Source organism: Malus sylvestris, chromosome 14 (genome assembly GCF_916048215.2).
Source record: "Malus sylvestris chromosome 14, drMalSylv7.2, whole genome shotgun sequence".
NCBI lineage: Eukaryota > Viridiplantae > Streptophyta > Magnoliopsida > Rosales > Rosaceae > Malus > Malus sylvestris.
In genome coordinates, this window is record NC_062273.1 from 11,343,873 (window position 1) to 11,371,016 (window position 27,144).

The window sequence follows — 27,144 nt, forward strand, 5'->3', positions numbered from 1 at the left end:
CTAGAATTAGAGCAGCTCCAGAGAAGTCAGGCAATAATCATTTGGCCTAGTGCCTAGCCTAAGTGACGCAAGGTTGACGATATCCTGACGTCAGCCATAATTTAAATTATTAAAAAATTATAAAAAAGCTATAAAAATTAATTAAAAACATACAAAATTATAATTTTTTTTTTAATAAATGCCTAATCATGTTCTTCCACTTTACACTAAATTTCAATATTTTCAAATACTTCCAACCAATCTTTTATTATTATCTGAAATTAAAAATAAAGTTATCTTTTATTATTTTATAATATAAAAATTACTAATATTTTAATACGAATTGCATGTGCTGTTCAGTTTAGGGTAGAGATGCACTTGGACAGTTACTATTCACTATAGACAATTACCGTTCATTTAATGAAATTGAGTTGCCTATTACTTAGGAAAGCCTAGCAACGGTGAAACTACTTTTAGGGGGGGGAACAATGTAGAAGGCTAGTTGGACCTAATTTTGTTTATTTATGTCATTTTTCCCGCTACAATTGAACCTGAATTCTAACATCTATCTTTCACGTACCAACTCTTATTTTTTATTTTTATAGTTTTTATATTTTAGTTTTGAATCCCAACTAAAGAAAGCTCGATGTTTTTGCCCAATTTTAGCCCAATGCAGGTAACAGACATTTGAAAAACAAGTTGTGGCAATAGCAAGAACAGACAAAGCTTTTATCGACCCCTAGATCATAGATATATCTGACTATGTCAAATTGTAAATAATTAATAGTATGATGTATGTACGTGTCCACAGATGATGGGCAGATACGTGCGTGCATGCATGTGCAGGAACGAATGGTGTCCGTTATATAGTCTTGGTGCACTCGGAGGAACCCGCCTGCACAAATAGGACCCCGTACATTATCATGCACACTACTGTCCTCATGGCACATATTACGTGTACAATCAGCCGACAGCCGGCAGGTAAATGTCTACATATGCAACCGATGATGCTGACGCATTAAATCAAAATCCATAACAACAAATTATAATCGACAATGGAGGTAAATTTATACTTTTTTTTTTCTTGAATAAGCATTTTTATCTACACTGAGTGAGTGGGAAGTGCGTTAAGTCTTACAATGGGCAACCGATGATATTGTAGTTCAAATTCGTCTTTAGTGAGAATAATATCTAAGATCTCTTACTTACAAGTGAAGAAGAATAACACTAGATTATAATACTAAATAATGAATGTAAATTTGTATTGATTTCAATGCATAATAATAACGAATAATCAATGACGTAAATTTGTTGTGACGGATATTTGTGTTGTCAAGGAAAGAAACGGGATGGAAGAAAAATCGACATTGTCGAGAGAGAGAGAGAGAGAGAGAGCAATTTCGACATGAAAACGGTAATCAATCGGTGCGGTTTGGTCAGTTTTGGCTGAACCTTTTTGGCAATATCCATGAATGAAGTATCAACAATGGGAGCATTTTTGCTCATCACCATTTAGTGTGGTGTTTGTTTACCATTCTATTTATCATCATTAGATGAGTTTCAATTTCGAGATTCGTGTACTGGATAGGAATAAATCTCAAAATTAAAATTCATCTAACGATGATAAATAAGATGGTGAACATACACCACACTAAATGATGATGCGCAAAAATGTACTCATCAACAATACCTCTCCACAATCGCCAAGAAATGTCTCATCAAAACAACTGTTTATATAATAAATTACTATAGGATACAAATGATTTTAATTAGTATTTAATATTAATAAAAATATCGACGGATATATTGAATATCGATATCGGTCTGCAAACGTAACATTAAGGTAGAAGTCTTGGCGTGCACATCTTGTCATTCTGTTGTGTTGTGTTGTGTTGTATAAAGTATTATCATTGTTGCAATTGCATTAGCACAGTCTCTGTGTTTTCATTAATTCTCCAAAACATTATTATGAAATGACGACCCTCAAAATCTCCAAAAAACACCACAAGCATTTGAACAATCCATTCCCTTCCCCACCCACATCCCTCCCTCTCCTCCAAGGCAACCTCATCTTCAATTCCCAAACTCTCCGCCCTTCTTCGCCTCACCATTTCCCACTCGGCAACCATTTCCACCTCTCTTGGACCTCCACCGATGGCGGCTCTCTCTCCATTCACCACCGATCCCACCCCAAGAGAGCCCTCTGGTCCACCCTCCCCGGCCACCCTTTTGTTTCTGCAGCATTGGCCGAAACTGAGGTGGAAGAAAGCAGGGGCTCCTTCCTTGTCAGAGACACAAAGCTTCATCTGGTTTGCAATCACCAAACCATTCAGGAAATAAGGGTGATCAACAATCACGATCAGCTTCCAGATTCTCCATCTGGGTTTTTGGGATTCGATCGGAAACTGGATTCCCCAGTTACCCAATTCCAATTCCCGATCGTTCTTGTAACTGGCTGGGTTTTCAATACCAAAACAAGGACGAGGATTTCTCAGAGGGAATGTGAGGGGAAGGGGCCTTCTACTTGTGCAAAGTATTGGGTTTTCTTTGAGCAGAAAAACAGTGATCAGATTGGATTCCGGGTGAAGGTGGGACAGCCCAACTTTGAATTGAGCACAAAAGCTTGTCCAAGTAGTGGTGGTTCAGGAAGATACAAGGGTTTTCGGAGGAGGCTAGGCCGGTTTCAGAAGCGCCGGCTGCGGTGGTTCTGGTCATTTGCAAGGCCAAGAGGGTTTGTCCTGGTTTCCTCATCAGAGGAAGAGTTGGAGGAACTCAAGGCTCAAGAGTTCAAGGAATTCAACAGGGTTTGCTTGACATATTCGAGTGACGAAAATGAGAGGTTTTTCGGTTTTGGGGAGCAGTTTTCTCATATGGATTTTAAGGGGAAGAGGGTTCCCATTTTGGTCCAGGAACAAGGTATTGGGAGAGGTGATCAACCTATTACTTTTGCAGCTAACTTGATCAGCTATAGGTAAACACAAGGATATCTTAGCTCTTCAATTTTAAACCATGTTATAATTCTAATTTCTAAGTAGATTTTAACTAGACAAGTTTTGATTTTTGATACATTACTTTCCTTGCTCATTGCAGGGCTGGTGGCGATTGGAGTACAACGTACGCTCCTTCTCCATTCTATATGACTTCCAAGATGAGGTCTCTTTACCTCGAAGGATATGAATATTCCGTGTTTGATCTAACGAAGCACGATAGAGTTCAGATTCAGGTATATTGTTAGATAACCATTGCATCTTGCAGTCATACTGTCATAGTGTTATTGTAACTCTGGAACTGATTCAAACAAAACAACTACAAAATTTTGTGTTCGGGTCAAATAGATAACAAAAGGAAGATCTCAATGTTCTATTTCAATGAGTAGCAAGAATTAAGTTAGATTTTAGCCTTCACATATAATGCCAGATGAGTAAAGACTATTGCTTATAATGTAAATAAGGATCTAAGGATTTTGTTTAAAGGAAAGAAAACGACAACAAAAATGGTCTCATCTCATTTAAGATCTTAAACTTGCAGTTTCTGATTTTCTGTTTACTGGAGCTTGCAGATACATGGAAACTCAGTTGAAGGAAGGATATTGCACGGGACCTCACCATCTGAGCTCATTGAATGTTTCACTGAAACCATTGGAAGACCTCCCAAACTTCCCGACTGGATTATTTCCGGAGCTGTTGTTGGCATGCAGGGCGGTACAGAATCAGCTCGCCATATTTGGAATGAGCTCAAGACTTATGATGCTCCCATTTCAGCATTTTGGCTGCAGGTAATGCACGTCCCTGCACCAGAATTATATGCGTGAAAACAACTACAGACACACATGTTGAGATGATTTCTTTAGTTAAATAAATGATTATCTGCAACTGCTAACTTCCACCGGAGGCATGTTTTGGCATAAACTTCCAGAGTTTTGAATTACAGTGCTAGTATGACTACTGTACGTATGCTTCTTAACTTTGTAACAATTGTTGCACAGGATTGGGTGGGCCAGAGAGAGACGTTGGTTGGATCACAACTATGGTGGAATTGGGAAGTAGATTCAACAAGGTATAAGGGATGGAAAGAACTGGTTAAAGATCTTAGTGCTCAGCATATTAGAGTGATGACTTACTGCAACCCATGTCTAGCTCCGGTACTTATCTTGTGCCTCAATGACGCTCCTCTATAAACCCTTCTCGTACAATTCCCGCAATCACTCACCTGGTACCCATGAGTGTGTTTTATAACTTTAATAAACTTTTACTTGATTTCAGTGTCATGAGAAGCCAAACAGAAGGAGAAATCTCTTTGAGGAAGCAAAGAAGTTGGACATATTAGTGAAAGACAGGCATGGAGAAACGTACATGGTTCCAAATACAGCTTTTGATGTAGGAATGTTGGATTTGACACATCCCGATACTGGAAGTTGGTTCAAGCAGATTCTTCGAGCAATGGTGGATGATGGAGTCAGAGGATGGATGGCTGATTTTGGTGAAGGTCTTCCTGTGGATGCAACCCTCTATTCAGGTTCCAAATCCCAACTTGATTCTTCAAGAGTCCTTTTAATGTTACAATGGCCTCAGTCACTGTGTTACTTAATTCTAAGTGCAAAAGCATGAGCGAAACAGAACCTCTATGCATGATTTCACTTTTACTTATCTCTAGTAGCGAACAAATCAGGAAACACATAAGAGTCAAGAAAGCTGAGTGTCAAAAGATTTGGGTTGACAGAAACAGATAGGGCATTTGCATGCTGGACTGACTGTCTTTAGCCTGAAATGTTATAAAGCGGTTTCCCCTCCATCATTCATCACGATGTATAATATTACTATCTTATCAGATGAAACCTGGAAAATTTGTGCCATAAGCGATGGTGAAGGCTCAAACATGCCTCATGTTTTATATATTTATGAAAAGAATACAGAAAATTTTCCCCTCACATTGCACATGTTTTGAAAGTTGCATTCAGTCACTTAGAACTGTCAAATTGTTCTTTTAGAGCAACTTAGAATGCAAAGTTAATAGCCTTTTGTTTTGCACTTTACATCCCAATTCTAAGGCCCCGAATTCGGTCTCTTGCATGTGACTTTTCATAATCTAATAATTATAACTCGTCATTTCAGGTGAAGATCCTATTTCAGCCCATAACAAATACCCAGAGCTGTGGGCAAAAATTAACAGAGAGTTTGTGGATGAATGGAAAGCTATCCGTTCGAATGAGGAGAATGAAGACCCCGAAGATGCATTGGTCTTTTTTATGAGGGCGGGTTACAGAGATAGTCCCAAATGGGGGATGCTATTTTGGGAAGGAGACCAAATGGTAAGTTGGCAGACTAATGATGGAATAAAGAGTGCTGTTGTTGGCCTACTCAGTAGTGGACTTTCTGGGTATGCATTTAATCACAGTGACATTGGAGGGTACTGTGCTGTAAACTTACCTTTCATTAACTATCGAAGAAGTGAAGAGTTGCTTTTGCGATGGATGGAGCTAAATGCTTTCACGACTGTTTTCCGGACGCATGAAGTAAGTTCAAATCTGCAACTTGAAATACAAAAGAAGCATCATCATTATCATTAACCATTGTCAAAGAAAGCTAAAGCTACAATGTTGATGTTCCTGAATAAAACCTTCATACGCTTACGTTCTATGATGTTATCAGCTACTGATTTAAACATCTTGTGCAACTAGGGAAACAAGCCATCTTGCAACAGCCAATTCTACTCAAATGACCGAACTCTGTCGCATTTTGCACGATTGGCTAAGATTTATAAAGCTTGGAAGTTCTACAGAATCCAGCTTGTACAGGTAGTTCCATGACTTCTTGTACACTACACTAGTTTACAGCATCTAGCAACTTCGCCAGAAAATATGACTAGTTGTTTAACTCTTTGAATCACAGGAAGCCGCTGAAAAAGGTCTGCCTGTATGCCGCCACCTATTTCTGCATTACCCAGATGACGAACACGTCCATAACTTGACCTACCAGGAGTTTCTAATCGGCACCGAGATTTTAGTGGTGCCAGTTCTAGACAAAGGCAAGAATAATGTGAAGGCCTATTTTCCAAGAGGAGAAACTTCTTGTTGGGAACACATATGGAGTGGAAAACAATATTCAAAACAGGGTTCCGAAGCAACGGTAGACGCGCCGATTGGGTGTCCTGCTGTATTTGTTAAGACTGGCTCCATTGTTGGACAGACGTTTTTGAAAAATCTTAGAGATCTGAAGATTCTTTAGTGTTCGTCATATGTGCAGCTCTGCTAATCACTTGTCTAATTTCACGTTCTGAAAATGTACCTTCCATAGTCATTTTTTGTGTTATGGTGGTGGTTTATGGGGGAAGGAGGGTACAGGGAAACCAATTAGCAGCATTTCATCTGGCATGTTGGGCCGATTGATACCCATTTCGTTTTTGTTTTTGCTTTTTATGTTAGAGACGGAGGAAACGAGATGTACAAGAAAAGACGCAAAACGAAAAATAGAAACCAAAAACACTTTCCTCTCTCCCATCATGTTTCCCCATTCCTCCTTTTGCTGTACGGTTTTCTCATATTGAAAAATGAAATAGTTATCAAACGAAACACACAAGCATATAATTCAGAAAACAACGGATTTTGGCCTTGAATTTCTTTCCGCCCCAAGTGTTTTTTAGCCTTCAGAAAACTACTGTCTGCAGTTGCTCAAACTAACACCTTTTTTTTTTTTCTGCAATAAATACAAAAACAGAATTTCATACAACAAATAATAAGATTACAGAGTCGTCCCAGTAGAAACGTAAATCTCCATATACAAGGAAACATAATTTCCTATGATAAAATACGAAAACCTCTCAAAAATCTACCTAAACTCAAGAGGAGCAATTCCATTTCCATACATGGTGCCACACGCAGCGTGTTTCACAGCTACGAATCAAAATGCACAACATAAAAAGCCCGTTCGATCGCTGTGGAGTTTCTGCTTGTCTGCAAAATTGGTCTACAGGTTCACAACTCGTCTTCCTGGATCAATGGCTCCTTTAAATATCCAACTGATCGAAGTTGATCATGTTCGCGGAATTCTTTATGAGCTCCTTCCGGTAATCCACCTAACACAAAGATAAGTACAATATCTATGTAAACTGGCATTTCACTCAATGATATATATTAGTTATGGCATCTGGGAAGCTGAATGACTTCGACCTTAAAACAAATAGCCTATAAGCAGTATGTTTCTATATTTCAAATCCCGTTATGACGACGAGTGAATAAAGATGATACAAATGTAATTTAGTTCCATCATGCATATTTCCCTACTATTTGGTAAATAACTTGGCCGGACTAAATTCCATCAGTGTTTTGGATATTTTAAGACACACCGTAATGCGCGCACATGCTAGAGACAGCGAGTGCTTTCATGATAAAACCTTGTAGACAACAGAGTGCCTTGAAGTCGCTTTTGATTTTGAAAACTAAAAGGTAGTCCTCAGAAGGAAGCCCTTGCAAATATAAGCGCCAAATAGCTTCAGTAAACCATAACTCAGCAAAATAACCTTTATACACGCTCTACTTACCCGAGCACCCATAAGGGACGAAAACACCATGTTCGCCTCAGCAGCATCCCCAACCCCTAATCGTTTAAGAAGCCTTTGCTCGGGATTCATTGTTGTTTCCCATAACTGGGCGGGCATCATTTCCCCCAGGCCTGCATTGCAACCATAACAACATGATAATTAAACAGCTAGTTCCAACTGAAAGTTCGGTTATACATACTTGAACTCATTAGTAACATAAAAACATAGGGATGTCCTTTATCTATAGAAACAAATAATTTAATTGATGTTTCCATTAGTATGCCCTTGGGATTGATCTTGGTTTAATGTTTCCATTACTTGATAGAACAGATGATTGTCAAAGGATTGTATGATATAATAATCCTAACGCAGAGAGTGTTGCCGAGGTAGACCCTGTTCAATCATGGGATCTATTTTAGGATTATATAATATAATGAACCAAGCTTGAGTAAAACCTAGCTCACTTGTTCAAACTTATGAAGAACACTCGTAAAGCCAGGTAATATAAGACCGTATAACAAGTTTCTATGCAGTTAAAAAGCCATCTGTTGACATTAAAGAAGATACCATTTAGGTACTGATGGATCATTTCCTAGCTTAAGTATTTTGGAGCCCAATGTTGTTTAATATGGCATCGTAGCTTTTAGTTGCCGTCGGTTCAAGGATAAGAAACCTCTAATCCCTTCTCCCGCACTTATCCATTAATCTGCAAGGTGCAGGATGGATGTACTAAATGTTTTACAATATATCTGACTCTGTCAGCTTCCTCATGTGCAGGAGGCAGCTGCATGTGAGGGAGTGTGTTGGGTTGACATGCGTTGTTGACAACAGCTTAAGTTTTTAGGATGTAGAGTGACTGACGGGTCGATGTTGATACAAAACATTGACTGACAGGTTAATGTTGATACAAAAGAGTGACTGGCGTGTTGATGTTGATGGTTTAAAATTTAGGTCCAAACCGGAAATCTAGCAGAAACAATTTTCACTTAGCATTTGAACAAAACATGTGCTAGAAAGATAATACTATGAATTCTAATATTTAAACATGTCACCTAGTGAAGACAAATTGCCTCTCATCTAGTAAACCGCAGAAAGTTAAGTTGACCTATTAATGTCATTGACACCAATTATAGTCATCCAGTAATCTGCTTGTACATATCATCTCCTCTATATAATTGCACACAAACATAACATTTTAATAGAGTCTAAGGCATGAGGAGGGCCAGCTGACCGTTGTGGGCACTAATGGCTCTGCCACGCCCATAAGGACCTACCGACTTGAAAATACATATGCCCTTACAAAATTAGGAGTGCATTTATCTGCCACTGACTTCATGCATTGAACCATATAAACTTCAGTTTCATAATGTTCATACTTCATACTAACCTTTGAATCTCTGAATGTTGTAACACGCATTCAAAGGGAAGGAGTTCTGAAGCATTTTAAGTTCAGCTTCATCATAGCAATATTTGGCTTGCTTTCCCCTCTCAACCTGGTCATTTCAGCAAAGAACAATGAACTTAACTATATACCATTCTAAAAAATCCCTCTGATTAATTCAGACAAAAATGCAAACCTTGTAAAGCGGTGGAACGCCAACATATATGTAGCCCTCATCAAATAAGGCTCTCTGCAAGCAAGAATTACTGCATCATGTTGTATCCATTGTAAATAACTAAATAAGTGAGGTTTATTCCGTTCCCTACCTGATATCTGAAGAAAAATGTCAGTAGCAGAGTACGGATGTGAGCACCATCTATATCAGCATCTGTTAAAATGATAATCTTATGGTAACGTAGAGCCTCCTTCTTGAAGTCCTCTCCCTGAAACAAAGAAGATTATATAGATGATTTCTTTAAAATAAATAAATTAATAATTAATAATAATAAATGAAAACTTAAAACAAAATCTATTCAACCTTCACCCCAAGTCCAAGACCAAGAATTAGATTTTGAATCTCTTCATTTTTATACATTGCTGCCTCATCCTTCCTTTCAATGTTCAGAATTTTACCCCTCAGTGGTAGAATGGCCTGCAGAAAATATTTCACAACATTCTTGTCAAATGCATTACGAAGGCATAGCAAGAACAACATTCTTGTCAAGCCACAAATGTCAAAATGCCATCAGATGGAGGGCAAGACAAATAATGTATGAAGTCATAATTTTATCTGAGAAGTATGACACAATCCTCAATGTTATTACCACAGCAAAACACTATGGATACAAAATGAAAGTTAGCATGATTGATCCCGTATACAGTAAGAGTAGCAGAATGTTGGGCGATCGTCATACGCCACAAAAGCTCAAGGGAAAATTTTATGGGACAGCAACAAGGCCAGCAATGCTTTATGGCACGTAATGTTGGACGGTCAAAAAACAACACGTGCAAAAAATGAGTGTAGCAGAGATGATAATGCTTTGTTGGATGTGTAGGCAAACGAGAACGGATATGATTAAGAGTGAGAATATCCGAGTTAAAGTAAAAGTGGCGGCAATTGAAGATAAGATGAGAGAAAATTAGTTAAGGGGGTTTGGACACGTGAACCAACAACCTACAAATGCTCCGATTAGAAGATACGACTATGAGACGGAGGCACATGGAAGAAGGGGTAGAGGAAGACCTAGGAAGACTTTGAAAGAGACTTTACGAAAAGATATGGAGTACTTGGAGCAAAAGCGAGCGTAGTGACATTTTAGGATTCATACAGCTAACCCTACTTGGGATAAGGCTTGGTTGGTTGTTGTTGTTGTATGCTTAAAACAAATCTACTGATTCACATCACTAATAAAAAGTTCTATTAAAACAGTGGTGGTATGCCATTTGATTCTGTTACATTAAAAGCATTTGTTTTTTCACTTCACAATTGAAAGCCAAAACTACAAATTAACAGTATAATTTACCTGAAAGCACCTATCACGACCCTGTTTTGCACTTCCACCAGCTGAATCACCTTCAACTATAAAGATTTCTGTAAACATAAAACAGCAAGTAACACAAATTTAATACTCAACAATATAATGCGATAGTATCTTAGAATATTAAGGGCAACAAGATGAGAGAAATCCATATCAAGAAAATCCTTTACAATTCAATTATACAACCACAACTCTTAATTACACTTATATCATACCAAAACCAGATCAAGCCATAAAAATGTCTCGTTACTTTAAGTTGTAAACACACGAGCAGATGATGCATTCAATCTCATCAATAATGCTGGAACCATTTATCATTATTGTGTAAGCATAAAAATTCTATGCAAATAAGGTGGAATGTGACTGTTCTAGGAAACTAACAGGAGAACCAAAATAGACACTAGTGGACCATGAAATCTATCATTTGACAGCCTTCCAGGTAACAACACGCTTGTGATAACTGAATTCACTACTGAAGAACACCGGTGGTTGGACTCATTACAACAACAACAACAACAAAGTCTTTTCCCACTAAGTGGGTTCGGCTATATGAATCCTAGAACGCCATTGCGCTTGGTTTTGTGTCATGTCCTCCGTTAGATCCAAGTACTCTAAGTCTTTTCTTAGGGTCTCTTCCAAAGTTTTCCTAGGTCTTCCTCTACCCCTTCGGCCCTGAACCTCTGTCCCGTAATCACATCTTCGAACCGGAGCGTCAGTAGGCCTTCTTTGCATATGTCCAAACCACCGTAACCAATTTTCTCTCATCTTTCCTTCAATTTCGGCTACTCCTACTTTACCTCGGATATCCTCATTCCTAATCTTATCCTTTCTTTGTGATCTTCGCTAGATTGCTCCGGTCATTAGTGTGGATAAGTACTTAAATGGATAGAGACAGAAAAGCAAACACAAGATGTACGTGACTCACCCAGATTGGCTACGTCCACGGAGTAGAGGAGTTCTCATTAATTGTGAAGGGTTTACACAAGTACATAGGTTCAAGCTCTCCTTTAGTGAGTACAAGTGAATGATTTAGTACAAATGACATTAGGAAATATTGTGGGAGAATGATCTCGTAATTACGAAACTTCTAAGTACCGAAGTGTGGTATCATCTTCATTTTCCTTATCTGTCTCATAGGTAGATGTGGCATATTCTCTGGAAATACTCTTCCTCCATCCAGGGGTGGTATCTTTAATTGGTGGAGATGCACAAGGTAATGTATCAATTTCACTTGAAGCTTACTTGTAGTTTCAGGCTTGGTCAAGAGCGATACAAACCATGTAGTAGGAGTCCCCCAAGTCGCCGAGCTAGGGGATCTGCTGAAAGAGGTGACAGACAAGGTAAGCAATCAGAGTTCCAAGCAATCAGTCACAGATCAGAAGTTTGATTTCGAGTTCCGGCTGATTGTTCTCATTCTTCCTATCTTGCAGGTAGCATGAAGGATAAAGAGAAGAAAAAGAAGAAGAGATGATATGAGATACTTTTGCTTTTGAAGAAGTAACTTTCCACATGCTTATTCTTGAACTGGACTAGAGGGTTTTCTGGTTTCCTCCAGAGTATAAGGCCGACTGAAGAATTTGAGGGTCAAAACAAGTCCATCAAATCTAGAGTACGTTCAACCCTGCTGATATGGGATACTTTTGCTGTTGACAAAGTAGTGGATGTATCGGCACGTGTTCTGTTACACTTGTCTCCACATGCTTCCTTGTATCCTTCTCACTTGCCCTATCTGTTCCTCAGGCAGATGTGGTATCTTCTCTGGAAGCATAAGATGTTGAAGATGAGTACTCGAGAGCAATGCTAGGTAAGTAATCAGGTAAGGGGTTCCAGGCAGTCAATTCCTAATTGGAAACTTGATTCCAAGTGCTGACTGATTGCTCTCTTTCTCCTTGTCTTGCAGGTAAGAACAAAGCCAAAGGAAAAGACAGGGAAAAAGCATGATATGAGATACTCTTGCTTTTAACCCTGATGATATGAGATATTCTTGCTCTGGTGTAGCTTGTTTGCAGAGGTATTATCGGGAGGAAAGAAAGCTGAGTATTTCGAGAGGCTTTGTTTGGAGTGCCCTCTCAGATATGAGAAAGGGTTGAGCATTTTTGCAAGTCTACCTGTCCGTTGAAGATGGAGGTCGACATATATAGGGGTCTCCCTAACAACAAGTAGTAATGCTATTCCTTTACCCTACTTGGTCATAGCAGGGTAGTAGGAGCTGCCAGCTTCACATGTTTTAACTCTGTTCAAGCACTTTGAAAAAGTGGTCTGTGGTATCTGGAAAGCTGATGTTGCGTGCGAAGATTACAGACAAGCTTTATCCAAGGAGATATGGCTCTCGAAGTTGAGAAAGCGGTGCCTCTTCGGTTTTTGAACAAGCAATCATGTCGGGGATCTGGCTCTCGAGATTCGAAGAACGGTGCCTCTTCGATTTTTGAGAAAGCAATCCTGCTGGGAGTCTGGCTCTCGAGATTCGGAGAGCGGTGTCTCTTTGATTTTTGAGAAAGTAATCATGTTGGGAGTCTAGCTCTCGAGATTCGAAGGGCGGTGCCTCTTCGATTTTGGAGCAAGCAATCTTGTTGGGAGTGTTTTCTCGAATGTGAGTAAAGGTTGGGCATGTTTGCTAGTCTACCTTGCCACGGAGCACAGAGGTTGACACACAGGGACTTTCCAATTATCCAGCAGTGGTGTTGTTCCTTTACCCTTGTGGGTAATAATATGGTAGCTAGACCTTCAAAATTTATGTGTCTAAACTTTGTTAGTGTTGTTTCATTGCTATTCTTTTACCCTTCTTGGTCATAGCGATGTAGTGGGAGCTGCAAGCTTCACGTGTCTAAACTTTGTCAGAGATCTTTGGCAAAGTTATCTGTGGTACCCATGAGCTGATGTTGCATGTGGAAAGTGGATGATTGAACAGTAAGATTCACGTGCTTTCTACTTCACTAGAAATCTTCGACAGAATGCCCGTAATTTCCGCAAAGCTAAGTGTGCATGTGACAGGTGCTGACCAAGCTGAAAAAGCAAGTGCCTCTTAGATTTGTAAGATCGGCCCTCGTGGTCTCTGAGCAGCCCAGCTTTTGAGAAAGCAAGCGCCTCTTCAATTTCTGAGATCGGCCCTCGTGGTCTTTGAGCAGCCCAGCTTTTGAGAAAGCAAACGCCTCTTCGATTTCTGAGCAGGCACCTCTTCGATTTCTAAAGCTCCGTCAAGTGCAGATTTTTATAGAGGCTGGCATTAAGTTCCAAAGCACACTTGAATCTCCACCAGTAGAAGCTCCCTTCTTGCACTTCTAAGATCTTGATTTGTCCGACCTCTTCTCTCTTCAACACCTTTGAAAATGTCTGGCCCCTCCGACCGTCGTTTTGCCTTGAACCTTGTTGAAGAGGCAGCCACGCCTTCTCCAGACAACATATGGCGCCCATCCTTCTTATCCCTTACTAGTCTTCTTACCGTTGGGGATTCAGTGATGAAGAATGATATGACCGCTGCAGTGGTGGCCAAGAACCTTCTCACCCAAAGATAACAGACTACTTTCCAAACGGTCTGATGAGTTGGCTGTTAAGGATTCTCTGGCTCTCAGTGTTCAGTGTGCAGGTTCTGTGTCTAATATGGCCCAACGCCTATTTGCTCGAACACGCCAAATTGAATCATTGGCGGCTGAAGTGATGAGTCTCAAACAGGAGATTAGAGGGCTCAAGCATGAGAATAAACAGTTGCACAGGCTCGCACATGACTATGCTACAAACATGAAAAGGAAGCTTGACCAGATGAAGGAATCTGATGGTCAGATTTTACTTGATCATCAAAGGTATGTGGGTTTGTTCCAAAGGCATTTATTGCCTTCGTCTTCTGGGGCTGTACCGCACAATGAAGCTCCAAATGATCAAACTCCGATGCCTCCTCCTTCTAGGGTTCTTTCCAGTACTGAGGCTCCGAATGATCCCCCTCCGGTGCCTTCTCTTTCTGGGGCTCTACCGACTGCTGAGACTTCTCCTAAGCAACCTTTATGAAGGCTCCCTCTTGTTTGTTTATTTTGACTCATGTATATGTACATATTTGTAACTTATCGGAGATATCAATAAATAAGCTTTGCTTCATTTCAACGTATTGTGTTAAATACACCAAAGCCTTCTTCACTAAGTTCTTTGAATTTTTCTTTTGTTGAAGCTTGTATGTTGAAGCTTTGTGAGTGGAGCATGTAGGTTGAGGTAGTGTTCCCTTAATTTCCTGAGTGAGGAAAACTTTTCGGTTAAAGACTTGAAAAATCCAAGTCATTGAGTGGGGTCGGCTATATGAATCTTAGAACGCCATTGTGCTCGATCGTGTGTCATGTTCTCCGTTAGATCCAAGTACTCTAAGTCTTTTCTTAAAGTCGCTTCCAAAGTTCTCCTAGGTTTTCCTCTACCCCTTCGACCCTGAACCTCTGTCTCGTAATCGCTTCTTCTAACCGGAGCGTCAGTAGGCCTTCTTTGCACATGTCCAAACCACCGTAACCGATTTTCTCTCAGCTTTCCTACAATTTCAGCTACTCCTACTTTACCTCGGATATCCTCATTCCTAATCTTATCATTTCTCGTGTGCCCACACATCCAATGAAGCATCCTCATCTCCGCTACACCCATTTTGTGTACGTGTTGATGCTTCACCGCCCAACATTCTGTGTCATACAGCATCGCCGGCCTTATTGCCGTCCTATAAAATTTTCCCTTGAGCTTCAGTGGCATACGGCGATCACACAACACGCCAGATGCACTCTTCCACTTCATCCATCCATCTTGTATTCTATGGTTGAGATCTCCATCTAATTCTCCGTTCTTTTACAAGATAGATCCTAGGTAGTGAAAACGGTCGCTCTTTGGTATTTCTTGATCTCCGATCCTCACCCCTAACTCATTTTGGCCTCCATTTGCACTGAACTTGCACTCCATATATTCTGTCTTTGATCGGCTTAGGCGAAGACCTTTAGATTCCAACACTTCTCTCCAAAGGTTAAGCTTCGCATTTACCCCTTCCTGAGTTTCATCTATCAACACTATATCGTCTGCGAAAAGCATACACCAAGGAATATCATCTTAAATATGTCCTGTTAACTCATCCATTACCAACGCAAAAAGGTAAGGACTTAACGATGAGCCTTGATGTAATCCTACAGTTATGGGGAAGCTTTCGGTTTGTCCTTCATGAGTTCTTACAGCAGTCTTTGCTCCTTCGTACATATCCTTTATAGCTTGGATATATGCTACTCGTACTCCTTTCTTCTCTAAAATCCTCCAAAGAATGTCTCTTGAGACCCTATCATACGCTTTTTCCAAATCTATAAAGACCATGTGTAAATCCTTTTTCCCATCTCTATATCTTTCCATCAATCTTCGTAAGAGATAGATTGCCTCCATGGTTGAGCGCCATGGCATGAACCCGAATTGGTTGTCCGAAACCCGTGTCTCTTGCCTCAATCTATGCTCAATGACTCTCTCCCAGAGCTTCATTGTATGACTCATTAGCTTAATACCCCTATAGTTCATGCAATTTTGTACGTCGCCCTTATTCTTGTAGATAGGCACCAAAGTGCTCTTTCGCCACTCATTTGGCATCTTCTTCGTTTTCAAAATCCTATTGAAAAGGTCAGTGAGCCATGCTATACCTGTCTCTCCCAAGACTTTCCACACTTCGATCAGTATATCGTCTGGGCCCATTGCTTTTCTATGCTTCATCTTCTTCAAAGCTACAACCACTTCTTCCTTCCTGATTTGACGATAAAAGGCATAATTTCTACACTCTTCTGAGTTACTCAACTCCCCTAAAGAAGTACTCCTTTCATGTCCTTCATTGAAAAGATTATGAAAATAACCTCTCCATCTGTCTTTGACTGCGTTCTCTGTAGCAAGAACCTTTCCATCCTCATCCTTGATGCATCTCACTTGGTTTAGGTCCCTTGTCTTCTTTTCCTTTGCTCTAGCTAGTTTATAGATATCCAACTCTTCTTCTTTGGTATCTAGTCGCTTATACATATCGTCATAAGCCGCTAACTTAGTTTCTCTCACAGCTTTCTTCGCCTCTTGCTTCGCTCTTCTATACCTTTCACCATTTTCATCGGTCCTATCCTTGTATAAGGTTTTACAACATTCCTTCTTAGTCTTCACCTTTGTTTGTACCTCCTCATTCCACCACCAAGATTCCTTTTGGTGTGGAGCAAAGCCATTGGACTCTCCTAATACCTCTTTTGCTACTTTTTGGATACAACTAGCCATGGAATCCCACCTTTGGCTAGCTTCCCCCTCTCTATCCCACACACACTGGGTGATTACTTTCTCTTTGAAAATGGCTTGTTTTTCTCCTTTCTCCCGGTATAGCTTTGCAATCATTATGTCAACTAAATATATCAAATAGTAAAGCCTAACCATGAGAGAAGAAAATCCAAAAAGATTTCAGGTTAGGATTTTCACATATCCTGTTCCCCAACTAAATTTATCATATGATGAATAAAAATTACTCATAAATAACAATTTAAGAGTGAACTCTTTAGTATCAACCAATGTTTTAAAAGGCTTGCCTCAGGGCGCGCCTAGGCGCCCTGTGAGGCTAGGCTTGAGGGTTGTCGCCTCTGTTTTGAAGGAGTGGGCAGAAGGCGTTGCCAGAGCTGCCTAGGTGGCGGAAGGCGTCACCAGAGCCGCCTAGGCGCGCCTCAGGGGATTTTTTTTTTTTTTTTTTTCATAAATGGGGGTAAGGCTAGCTGACATTCACCTTTCCCAGACCCTGCGTAAAGCGGAAGCCTTGTGCACTGGGTACGACCTCTTCTTTGCACTATTGTCTCTCTGCCTTTTTTTTATTTTTTTATTTTTTTATATAATGGATGTGTGTGCTGTCTGCGTGCATTGTTATGTGTACTCATTGTGCTTTTCATCCTCTATTATATATATATATTTATAATATATGTGTACACTCAATGTATATATTAAAAAATTTAGGTCCCGTGAGGCTTTGCCTCACGCCTAGGCTGGGCTATCCCTTGGACGCCTCGCTCACACCTCACTTTTAATACATTGGTATCAACTAATGCAAACATCGAGATATGTTTCATCTCAAGTAGCTGATGTATTTAAAGGAAAAGAATGATGATCAAGTGTTGAGTAGGGTTAATTGTAAAAAAAAAAAAAAGTGTAGAGTAGGGTTAATTATAAAAAAATAAAAAGTGTTGAGTAGTGTTAATATATTCTCTAAGAAGCAAATGTAACAATATTAATAAAAGATACATAAAAATATATATATATATATATATATATATATATATAATAAAATGAAGTTTCCAGAAACGAACAGTGCAAAATAGAAAGTCCTAATAGCCTGTTTGAATTATCATGTTTATGAAGGTTGCATTGGAAAATCCAATAGTAAATAAAGACAGGCTTTGGAATTTATAAATTCAACTACAAGGAATAGGTAGCTGAAGTAATCTGTAATCCTTGCAACTGTTAAGTTTAAGAAGACTAGAACTATAAAATTTGGATTCAGAAGTAGAGTTAGAGCATGATTACTATATAAACCTAATAACCAGAAAATCAAACGATATTCCTTTGAGAATCTGATATCAGCTTCAAACAAGATGGTGCAAACATACCTGATTCTTCAGGATTTGTTGATGAGCAATCAGATAGTTTTCCTGGGAGAGAAGATGATCTCAAAACACTCTTTTGTCTAACTAGTTCTCTTGCCCTCTTTGCAGCCAGAGCTGCCTAGACAAGGAAACATTATACATGAGGAAAAGATCTCCAGTATAATCTATGTAAACTTCACTGCCTAGACAAGGAAATATTATACATGAGGAAAAGATCTCCAGTACAATCTATGTAAACTTCATGCATCAAAGCACTATTTTAATTTACAAGGATACCTTGAGAGCATTTAAAGACTTTGAAAGGATTGAATCCAGTACATCTGGATGCAACTCCAAGTATTCCGTAAGATACTCTTGAAGTGTTTGATCAACCACTCTCCGCACTTCTGGATTTCCCAACCTAGTCTTTTAAAACAGAACAAACAACAAAATAAGGGTACAATGGCAAAGCCTAAGATGCCCCTAGAAACAGTCCAGCCAAATCATTATTACACATCAGGATTAATACAAATAGGTAGTACCTTTGTTTGGCCTTCAAATTCCGGATTGGGAACTTTGACCGAGATGACGTATGTCAATCCTTCTCTCACATGCTCGCCACTCAAAGTAATATCCTTTTCCTGGACAAAATAATAATGCGCCTCAAAATAATGAAACTGTTTTTTTTTAATTATGTACTTTGATCCTATTAGACGGGGGAGGGTGAAGAAGCTAGGACAGAAGGGACCTAAACCAAGTGAGGTGCATCAAGGATGAGGATGGAAAGGTTCTTGCTACAGAGAACGCGGTTAAAGACAGATGGAGAGGTTATTTTCATAATCTTTTCAATGAAGGACATGAAATGAGTGCTTCTTTAGGGGAGTTGAGTAACTCAGAAGAGTGTAGAAACTACTCTTTTTATCGTCGAATCCGGAAGGAAGAAGTGGTTGTAGCTTTGAAGAAGATGAAGCATAAAAAAGCAATAGGCCCAGATGATATACCAATCGAAGTGTGGAAACTTTTGGGAGAGACAGGTATAACATGGCTCACTGACCTTTTCAATAGGATTTTGAAAACGAAGAAGATGCCAAATGAGTGGCGAACGAGCACTTTGGTGCCTATTTACAAGAATAAGGGCGACGTACAAAATTGCATGAACTATAGGGGTATTAAGCTAATGAGCCATACAATGAAGCTCTGGGAGAGAGTCATTGAGCATAGATTGAGGCAAGAGACACATGTTTCGGACAACCAATTCGGGTTCATGCCAGGGCGCTCAACCATGGAGGCAATCTATCTCTTACGAAGATTGATGGAAAGATATAGAGATGGGAAAAAGGATTTACACATGGTCTTTATAGATTTGGAAAAAGCGTATGATAGGGTCCCAAGAGACATTCTTTGGAGGATTTTAGAGAAGAAAGGAGTACGAGTAGCATATATCCAAGCTATAAAGGATATGTATGAAGGAGCAAAGACTGCCGTAAGAACTCATGAAGGACAAACCGAAAGCTTTCCCATAACTGTAGGATTACATCAAGGCTCATCCTTAAGTCCTTACCTTTTTGCGTTGGTAATGGATGAGTTAACAGGACATATTCAAGATGATATTCCTTGGTGTATGCTTTTCGCAGACGATATAGTGTTGATAGATGAAACTCAGGAAGGGGTAAATGCAAAGCTTAACCTTTGGAGAGAAGTGTTGGAATCTAAAGGTCTTCGCCTAAGCCGATCAAAGACAGAATATATGGAGTGCAAGTTCAGTGCAAATGGAGGCCAAAACGAGTTAGGGGTGAGGATCGGAGATCAAGAAATACCAAAGAGCGACCGTTTTCGTTACCTAGGATCTATCTTGCAAAAGAACGGAGAATTAGATGGAGATCTCAACCATAGAATACAAGCTGGATGGATGAAGTGGAAGAGTGCATCCGGCGTGTTGTGTGACCGCCGTATGCCACTGAAGCTCAAGGGAAAATTTTATAGGACGGCAATAAGGCCGGCGATGCTGTATGACACAGAATGTTGGGCGGTGAAGCATCAACACGTACACAAAATGGGTGTAGCGGAGATGAGGATGCTTCGTTGGATGTGTGGGCACACGAGAAAGGATAAGATTAGGAATGAGGATATCCGGGGTAAAGTAGGAGTAGCCGAAATTGAAGGAAAGATGAGAGAAAATCGGTTACGGTGGTTTGGACATGTGCAAAGAAGGCCTACTAACGCTCCGATTAGAAGATGCGACTATGGGACAGAGGTTCAGGGCCGAAGGGGTAGAGGAAGACCTAGGAAAACTTTGGAAGAGACTCTAAGAAAAGACTTAGAGTACTTGGATCTAACGAAGGACATGACACAGGATCGAGCACAATGGCGTTCTAAGATTCATATAGCCGATCCCACTCAGTGACTTGGACTTTCCAAGTCTCCAACCGAGAAGTTTTCCTCACTCGGGAAATTAAGGGAACACTACCCTAACCTACATGCTCCACTCAGAAAGCTTCAACATACAAGCTTCAACAAAAGAAAATTCAAAGAACTTAGCGAAGAAGGCTTTGGTGTATTTAACACAATACGTTGAAATGAAGGAAAGCTTATTTATTGATATCCCCGATAAGCTACAAATATGTACATATACATGAGTCAAAATAAACACACAAGAGGGAGCCTTCACAAAGGTTGCTTAGGAGAAGTCTCAGCAGTCGGTAGAGCCCCAGAAAGAGAAGGCACCGGAGGGGGATCATTTGGAGCCTCAGTACTGGACAGAACCCTAGAAGGAGGAGGCATCAGAGGTTGATCATTTGGAGCTTCATTACGCGGTACAGCCCCAGAAGACGAAGGCAATAAATGCCTTTGGAACAAACCCACAAATCTCTGATGATCAAGTAAAACCTGACCATCAGTTTCCTTCATCTGGTCAAGCTTCCTCTTCATGTTTGTAGCATAGTCATGTGCGAGCCGGTGCAACTGTTTATTCTCATGCTTGAGCCCTCTAATCTCCTGTTTGAGACTCATCACTTCAGCCGCCAATGATTCAACTTGGCGGGTTCGAGCAAATAGGCGTTGGGCCATATTAGACACAGAACCTGCACACTGAACACTGAGAGCCAGCGAATCCTTAACAGCTAACTCATCAGACCGTTTGGAAAGTAGTCTGTTATCTTTGGGAGTGAGAAGGTTCCTGGCCACCACCGCAGCGGTCATATCATTCTTCATCACGGAATCCCCAACGGTAAGAGGACCAGTTGGGGAGACGAAGGATGGGCGCCATATGTTGTCTGGAGAAGGCGGGGCTGCCTCTTCAACAAGGTTCAAGTCAAAACGACGGTCGGAGGGGCCAGACATTTTCAAAGGTGTTGAAGAGAGAAGAGGTCGGACAAATCAAGATCTTAGAAGTGCAAGAATGAAGCTTCTACTGGTGGAGATTCAAGTGTGCTTTGGAACTTAATGCCAGCCCCTATAAAAATCTGCACTCGACGGAGCTTCAGAAATCGAAGAGGCGTTTGCTTTCTCAAAAGTTGGGCTGCTTAGAGATCACGAGGGTTGATCTCAGAAATCGAAGAGGCGTTTGCTTTCTCAAAAGTTGGGCTGCTCAAAGACCACGAAGGCCGATCTCAGAAATCGAAGAGGCGCTCGCTTTCTCAAAAGCTGGGCTCCCCAGAGACCACGAGGGCCGATCTCAGAAATCGAAGAGGCACCTACTTTTCCAGCCTTGTCAGCACCTGTCACACGCACACTCAGCTTTGCGGAAATTATGGGCATTCTGTCAAAGACTTCTGGGGAAGTAGTCCCACACGCAACAATAGCTCATGGGTACCACAGATAACTTTGCCAAAGTTCTCTGCCAAAGTTGAGCACGTGAAGCTTGCAGCTCCCACTACACCGCTCTGACCAAGAAGGGTAAAAGAATAGCAAAGAAACAGCACTAACAAAGTTTAGACCCATAAATTTTGAAGGTCTAGCTACCATATTATTACCCACAAGGGTAAAGGAACAGTACCACTGTTGGATAATTGGAAAGTCCCTGTGTGTCAACCTCTGTGCTTCGTGGCAAGGTAGACTAGCAAACATGCCCAACCTTTACTCACATTCGAGAAAACACTCCCAACAAGATTGCTTGCTCCAAAATCGAAGAGGCACCGCCCTCCGAATCTCGAGAGCCACTCTCCCAACATGATTACTTTCTCAAAAATCGAAGAGACACTGCTCCCCGAATCTCGAGAGCCAGACCCCCAGCATGATTGCTTTCTCAAAAATCGATGAGGCATCGTTCTCCGAATCAATTGAAGAGGCGCTCGCTTTCTCAAAAGCTGGGCTGCTCAGAGACCACGAGGGCCGATCTCAGAAATCGAAGAGGCACCTACTTTTCTAGCCTTGTCAGCACCTGTCGCACGCACACTCAGCTTTGCAGAAATTATGAGCATTTTGTCGAAGACTTCTGGTGAAGTAGAAAGCACATGAATCTTACTGTTCAATCACCCACTTCCCACACGCAACAATAACTCATGGGTACCATAGATAACTTTGCCAAAGTTCTCTGCCAAAGTTGAGCACGTGAAGCTTGCAGCTCCCACTACATCGCTCTGACCAAGAAAGGTAAAAGAATAGCAAAGAAACAGCACTAACAAAGTTTAGACACATAAATTTTGAAGGTCTAGCTACCATATTATTACCCACAAGGGTAAAGGAACAGTACGGATAATTGGAAAGTCCCTGTGTGTCAACCTCTGTGCTTCGTGGCAAGGTAGACTAGCAAACATGCCCAACCTTTACTCACATTCGAGAAAACACTCCCAACAAGATTGCTTGCTCCAAAATCGAAGAGGCACCGTCCTCCGAATCTCGAGAGCCAGACTCCCAACATGACTACTTTCTCAAAATCGAAGAGAGGGTAAAGGAACAGTACCATTGATGGATAATTGGAAAGTCCCTGTGTGTCAACCTTTGTGCTTCGTGGCAAGGTAGACTAGCAAACATGTCCAACCTTTACTCACATTCGAGACAACACTCCCAACAAGATTGCTTGCTCCAAAATCGAAGAGGCACCGCCCTCCGAATCTTGAGAGCCAGACTCCCAACATGATTACTTCCTCAAAAATCGAAGAGACACTGCTCTCCGAATCTCGAGAGTCAGACCCCCATCATGATTGCTTTCTTAAAAATCGAAGAGGCATCGTTCTCCGAATCTCGAGAGCCAGATACCACAGACCACTTTTTCAAAGTGCTCTGACAGAGTTAAAACATGTGAAACTGGCAGCTCCCACTACCGTGCTATGACCAAGCAGGGTAAAGGAATAGCATTACTACTTGTTAGGGAGACTCCTATATATGTCGACCTCCATCCCCAACGGACAGGCAGACCTGCAAAAATGCTCAACCCTTCATCATATCTGAGAGGGCACTCCCAACGAAGCCTTTCGAAATATTCAGCTTTCTTTCCCCCCGATAATACCTCTGCAAACAAGCTATACTAGAGCAAGAATATCTCATATCATCAGGGTTAAAAGCAAGAGTATCCCATATCATGCTTTTTCCCTGTCTTTTCTTTTGGCCTTGTTTTTACCTGCAAGACAAGGAGAAAGAGAGCAATCAGTCAGCACTTGGAATCAAGCTTCCAGCCAGGAAGTGACTGCCTGGAACCCCTTACCTGATTACTTACCTGGCATTGCTCTCGAGTACTCATCTTCAACATCTTATGTTTCCAGGGAAGATTCCGCATCTGCTTGAGGAACAGATAGGGCAAGTGCGAAGGATACAAGGAAGCATGTGGAGACAAGCGTAACAGCACACGTGCCGATACATCCATTACTCTGTCAAAAGCAAAAGTATCCCATATCAGCAGGGTGGAACGTACTCTAGATTTGATGGACTTGTTTTGACCCTCAAATTCTTCAGTCGGCCTTATACTCTGGAGGAAACCAGAAAACCCTCCAGCTCAGTTCAAGAATAAGCCTGTGGAAAGTTACTTCTTCAAAAGCAAAAGTATCTCATATCATCTCTTCTCATTTTTCTTCTCTTTATCCTTCATGCTGCTGCAAGATGGGGAGAAGGTGAACAATCAGTCGGAGCTCTGATTGCTTACCTTGTCTGTCACCTCTTTCAGCAGACCCCCTAGCTCGGCGACTTGGGAGACTCCTACTACATGGTTTGTATCGCGCTTGACCAAGCCTGAAACTACAAGTAAGCTTCAAGTGAAATTGATACATTACCTTGTGCATCTCCACCAGTTAAAGATACCACCCCTGATGGAGGAAGAGTACTTCCAGAGAAGATGCCACATCTACCTATGAGACAGATAAGGCAAGTCAAGACGACACCACACTCTGATACTTAGAAGTTTCGTGATTACGAGATCATTCTCCCACAATATTTCCTAATGTCATTTGTACTAAATCATTCACTTGTACTCACTAAAGGAGAGCTTGAACCTATGTACTTGTGTAAACCCTTCACAATTAATGAGAACTCTTCTATTCCGTGGACATAGCCAATCTGGGTGAACCACGTACATCTTGTGTTTGCTTTCCTATCTCTATCCATTTATATACTTATCCACACTAATGACCGGAGCAATCTAGCGAAGATCACAAAAAGCGACCGTTTTCGCTACCTAGGATTTATCTTGCAAGAGAACGGAGAATTAGATGGAGATCTCAACCATAGAATACGAGCTGGATGGAAAGAGTGCATCCGGCGTGTTGTGTGACCGTCGTAGGCCACTGAAGCTCAAGGGAAAATTTTATAGGACGGCAATAAGGCCAACGATGTTGTATGGCACAGAATGTTGGGTGGTGAAGCATCAACACGTACACAAAATGGGTGTAGTGGAGATGAGGATGCTTCGTGGGATGTGTGGGCACACGAGAAAGGATAAGATTGGGAATGAGGATATCCGAGGTAAAGTAGGAGTAGCCGAAATTGTAGGAAAGATGAGAGAAAATCGGCTCCGGTGATTTGGACATGTGCAAAGAAGGCCGACTGACGATCCGGTTCGAAGATGTGACTACGGGACAGAGGTTCAGGGCCGAAGGGGTAGAGGAAGACCTAGGAAAACTTTGGAAGAGACTCTAAGAAAAGACTTAGAGTACTTGGATCTAACGGAGGACATGACACAAAACCGAGCGCAATGGCGTTCTAGGATTCATATAGCCGACCCCACTTAGTGGGAAAAGGCTTTGTTGTTGTTGTTGTTGTTGTATGTACTTTGTATTCATAATTAGATTAACCATTAAGATGAGTTAATTGTAGATAATTAAATCTTGTAAGCTTAATATATAACAACAACGAACCAGCTTAGGCAGACAACATTTCACCTATAACAGAACTGAAATGCATTACTAAATTACTCACACTTGTCACCATCTTTTCTGATAAACATCAAAATTATATCTTACTTCTTAAAGTGCGTGTCTGCGAGAGACAGCCCATTGTGCAAAGTGATATAAGTGTATTTGTACCTGACAGACATAGAAAATCCAAAAGTTTAATGATGAAGAGTCGCTTTAAATTTAATGAATACAATTTCAGACCACCTTTCAAGAAATAAAATTATATAAAAAAAGAGAAAATTAAAAGAAGAAGCCAAAAGAGTTATTTCTGATAGAATGAAAACAGAGAAGGGGTGCACCTTGATAACTTTTGACTTCTTTCCAAGACTATTTAGTGTTCTTGTTAATGAAGTCTTTGTTCCATCAATATGAGTTCCTCCATCAACAGTCCGTATGCTATTAGCATACCCAAGCATTGTTTCTGAATATGCATCAGAACACCTAGTACCATAACATCATAGTAATACAAGAACTGGCTGTCAACAATTTGCAAAATTTTACCCCATGTAAAATTCACAAAATTTATAACAAGAAATCTTCTTCTTAATGAAGGGTATGTAAAATATATAACGAAGTTAATTACCACTGGAGAGCTACATCAATAGTGATTCCATCTACTTCTTTTCTAAAGCCAACCACATCATGAAGCGGTTTCTGAATAAAAGAGGTCAATGAACCATCTTTAGAAAATTATGCAAATCAGAAGCCACCAATTAAAAATATCAAATTGTTCATACAGATACACATTATGAAGTAGTTATCCTTGTATGTTGCCAAGTGACATGTACTTAACCACACGTCAAGGAGTTTCTAGAAAATTTGACATTATGTTATTTGTGTAGAATACTCATATAGGTGCTAAGATTCACCGACCGCTGTGTAGATCACAATATAATGATGTCCAGTAATTGATACTATTCTTTTCTTACAAATGAAATTCTTAGAGTACAACAAAATCGAGGTACATGTGTAGTATACAAGAAGCCCTATCCCAAAGTTCAAAAGGAAGAAGTGGGAGAGTTAGTATTTCTTTACACATCTGCTTCACTCGCTTCGCTTGAGAACCGTGAACCAACATCACTAAATTTGCCTAGATCAAATTTAGAACAAGCAATTATAATGGTGGAACAAAACAATTGCAAAGATAAGAGGTTGAGCATACCTTATCAGTATTTAGCCATTTCACATATTCATTCAAACCCCCTACATAGAAGTATTCATTGTGGTGGTTCTTCTCTGGATTGATATCCTCTTGTCTAAGAGCGATCATGAGCTGGAAACAACAGAAGACTATAAGATGTCGAGTACAGAAAAAACACTAAGCCTATCTTATGATGCCTGTTTCCTATAAAAATGAACAACAACAACAACAACAACAAAGCCTTTTCCCACTAAGTGGGGTCGGCTATATGAATCCTAAAACGCCATTGCGCTCGGTTTTGTGTCATGTCCTCCGTTAGATCCAAGTACTCTAAGTCTTTTCTTAGGGTCTCTTCCAAAGTTTTCCTAGGTCTTCCTCTACCCCTTCGGCCCTGAACCTGTCCCGTAGTCACATCTTCGAACCGGAGCGTCAGTAGGCCCTTCTTTGCACATGTCCAAACCACCGTAACCGATTTTCTCTCATCTTTCCTTCAATTTCGGCTACTCCTACTTTACCTCGGATATCCTCATTCCTAATCTTATCCTTTCTCGTGTGCCCACACATCCAACGAAGCATCCTCATCTCCGCTACACCCATTTTGTGTATGTGTTGATGCTTCACCACCCAACATTCTGTGCCATACAGCATCGCCGATCTTATTGCCGTC

General features: G+C 40.6%; 2 protein-coding genes across 2 annotated transcripts in view; one reads left to right on the forward strand and one right to left on the reverse strand.

The window, feature by feature from the left end:
• The first annotated feature begins 1,875 nt into the window (after positions 1 to 1,875).
• Positions 1,876 to 6,470, forward strand: LOC126599423 (uncharacterized). Its single transcript, XM_050265798.1, has 8 exons — positions 1,876 to 2,950; positions 3,070 to 3,202; positions 3,539 to 3,754; positions 3,965 to 4,120; positions 4,242 to 4,494; positions 5,091 to 5,491; positions 5,657 to 5,773; positions 5,868 to 6,470. Exons 1-8 carry the CDS (start codon positions 1,953 to 1,955, stop codon positions 6,201 to 6,203), a joined length of 2,610 nt encoding a protein of 869 aa, XP_050121755.1. The 5' UTR covers positions 1,876 to 1,952; the 3' UTR covers positions 6,204 to 6,470.
• Positions 6,471 to 6,681: 211 nt separating this feature from the next.
• The window catches only part of LOC126599424 (DNA gyrase subunit B, chloroplastic/mitochondrial-like), a 28,364-nt gene continuing 7,901 nt past the window's right edge, over positions 6,682 to 27,144 (reverse strand). The window contains exons 9-21 of the mRNA XM_050265799.1: positions 26,499 to 26,609; positions 25,920 to 25,990; positions 25,636 to 25,777; positions 18,557 to 18,655; positions 18,312 to 18,440; positions 18,039 to 18,153; positions 10,420 to 10,487; positions 9,435 to 9,548; positions 9,223 to 9,339; positions 9,093 to 9,146; positions 8,903 to 9,008; positions 7,516 to 7,646; positions 6,682 to 7,050 (exon numbers count right to left, since the gene is read on the reverse strand). Of these exons, the coding sequence (XP_050121756.1) occupies positions 6,982 to 7,050; positions 7,516 to 7,646; positions 8,903 to 9,008; positions 9,093 to 9,146; positions 9,223 to 9,339; positions 9,435 to 9,548; positions 10,420 to 10,487; positions 18,039 to 18,153; positions 18,312 to 18,440; positions 18,557 to 18,655; positions 25,636 to 25,777; positions 25,920 to 25,990; positions 26,499 to 26,609 (1,326 nt within the window). The 3' untranslated portion in view covers positions 6,682 to 6,981. The remainder of the gene's footprint in view (positions 7,051 to 7,515; positions 7,647 to 8,902; positions 9,009 to 9,092; positions 9,147 to 9,222; positions 9,340 to 9,434; positions 9,549 to 10,419; positions 10,488 to 18,038; positions 18,154 to 18,311; positions 18,441 to 18,556; positions 18,656 to 25,635; positions 25,778 to 25,919; positions 25,991 to 26,498; positions 26,610 to 27,144) is intronic.

Coding starts and splice junctions, on each gene's coding strand:
- LOC126599423 (XM_050265798.1), top strand. CDS start 1,953: ATGACGACCCTCAAAATCTCCAAAAAACACCACAAGCATTTGAACAAT. Junction 4,495..5,090: donor GGATGCAACCCTCTATTCAG/GTTCCAAATCCC, acceptor TCGTCATTTCAG/GTGAAGATCCTATTTCAGCC. Junction 5,774..5,867: donor ACAGAATCCAGCTTGTACAG/GTAGTTCCATGA, acceptor TTTGAATCACAG/GAAGCCGCTGAAAAAGGTCT.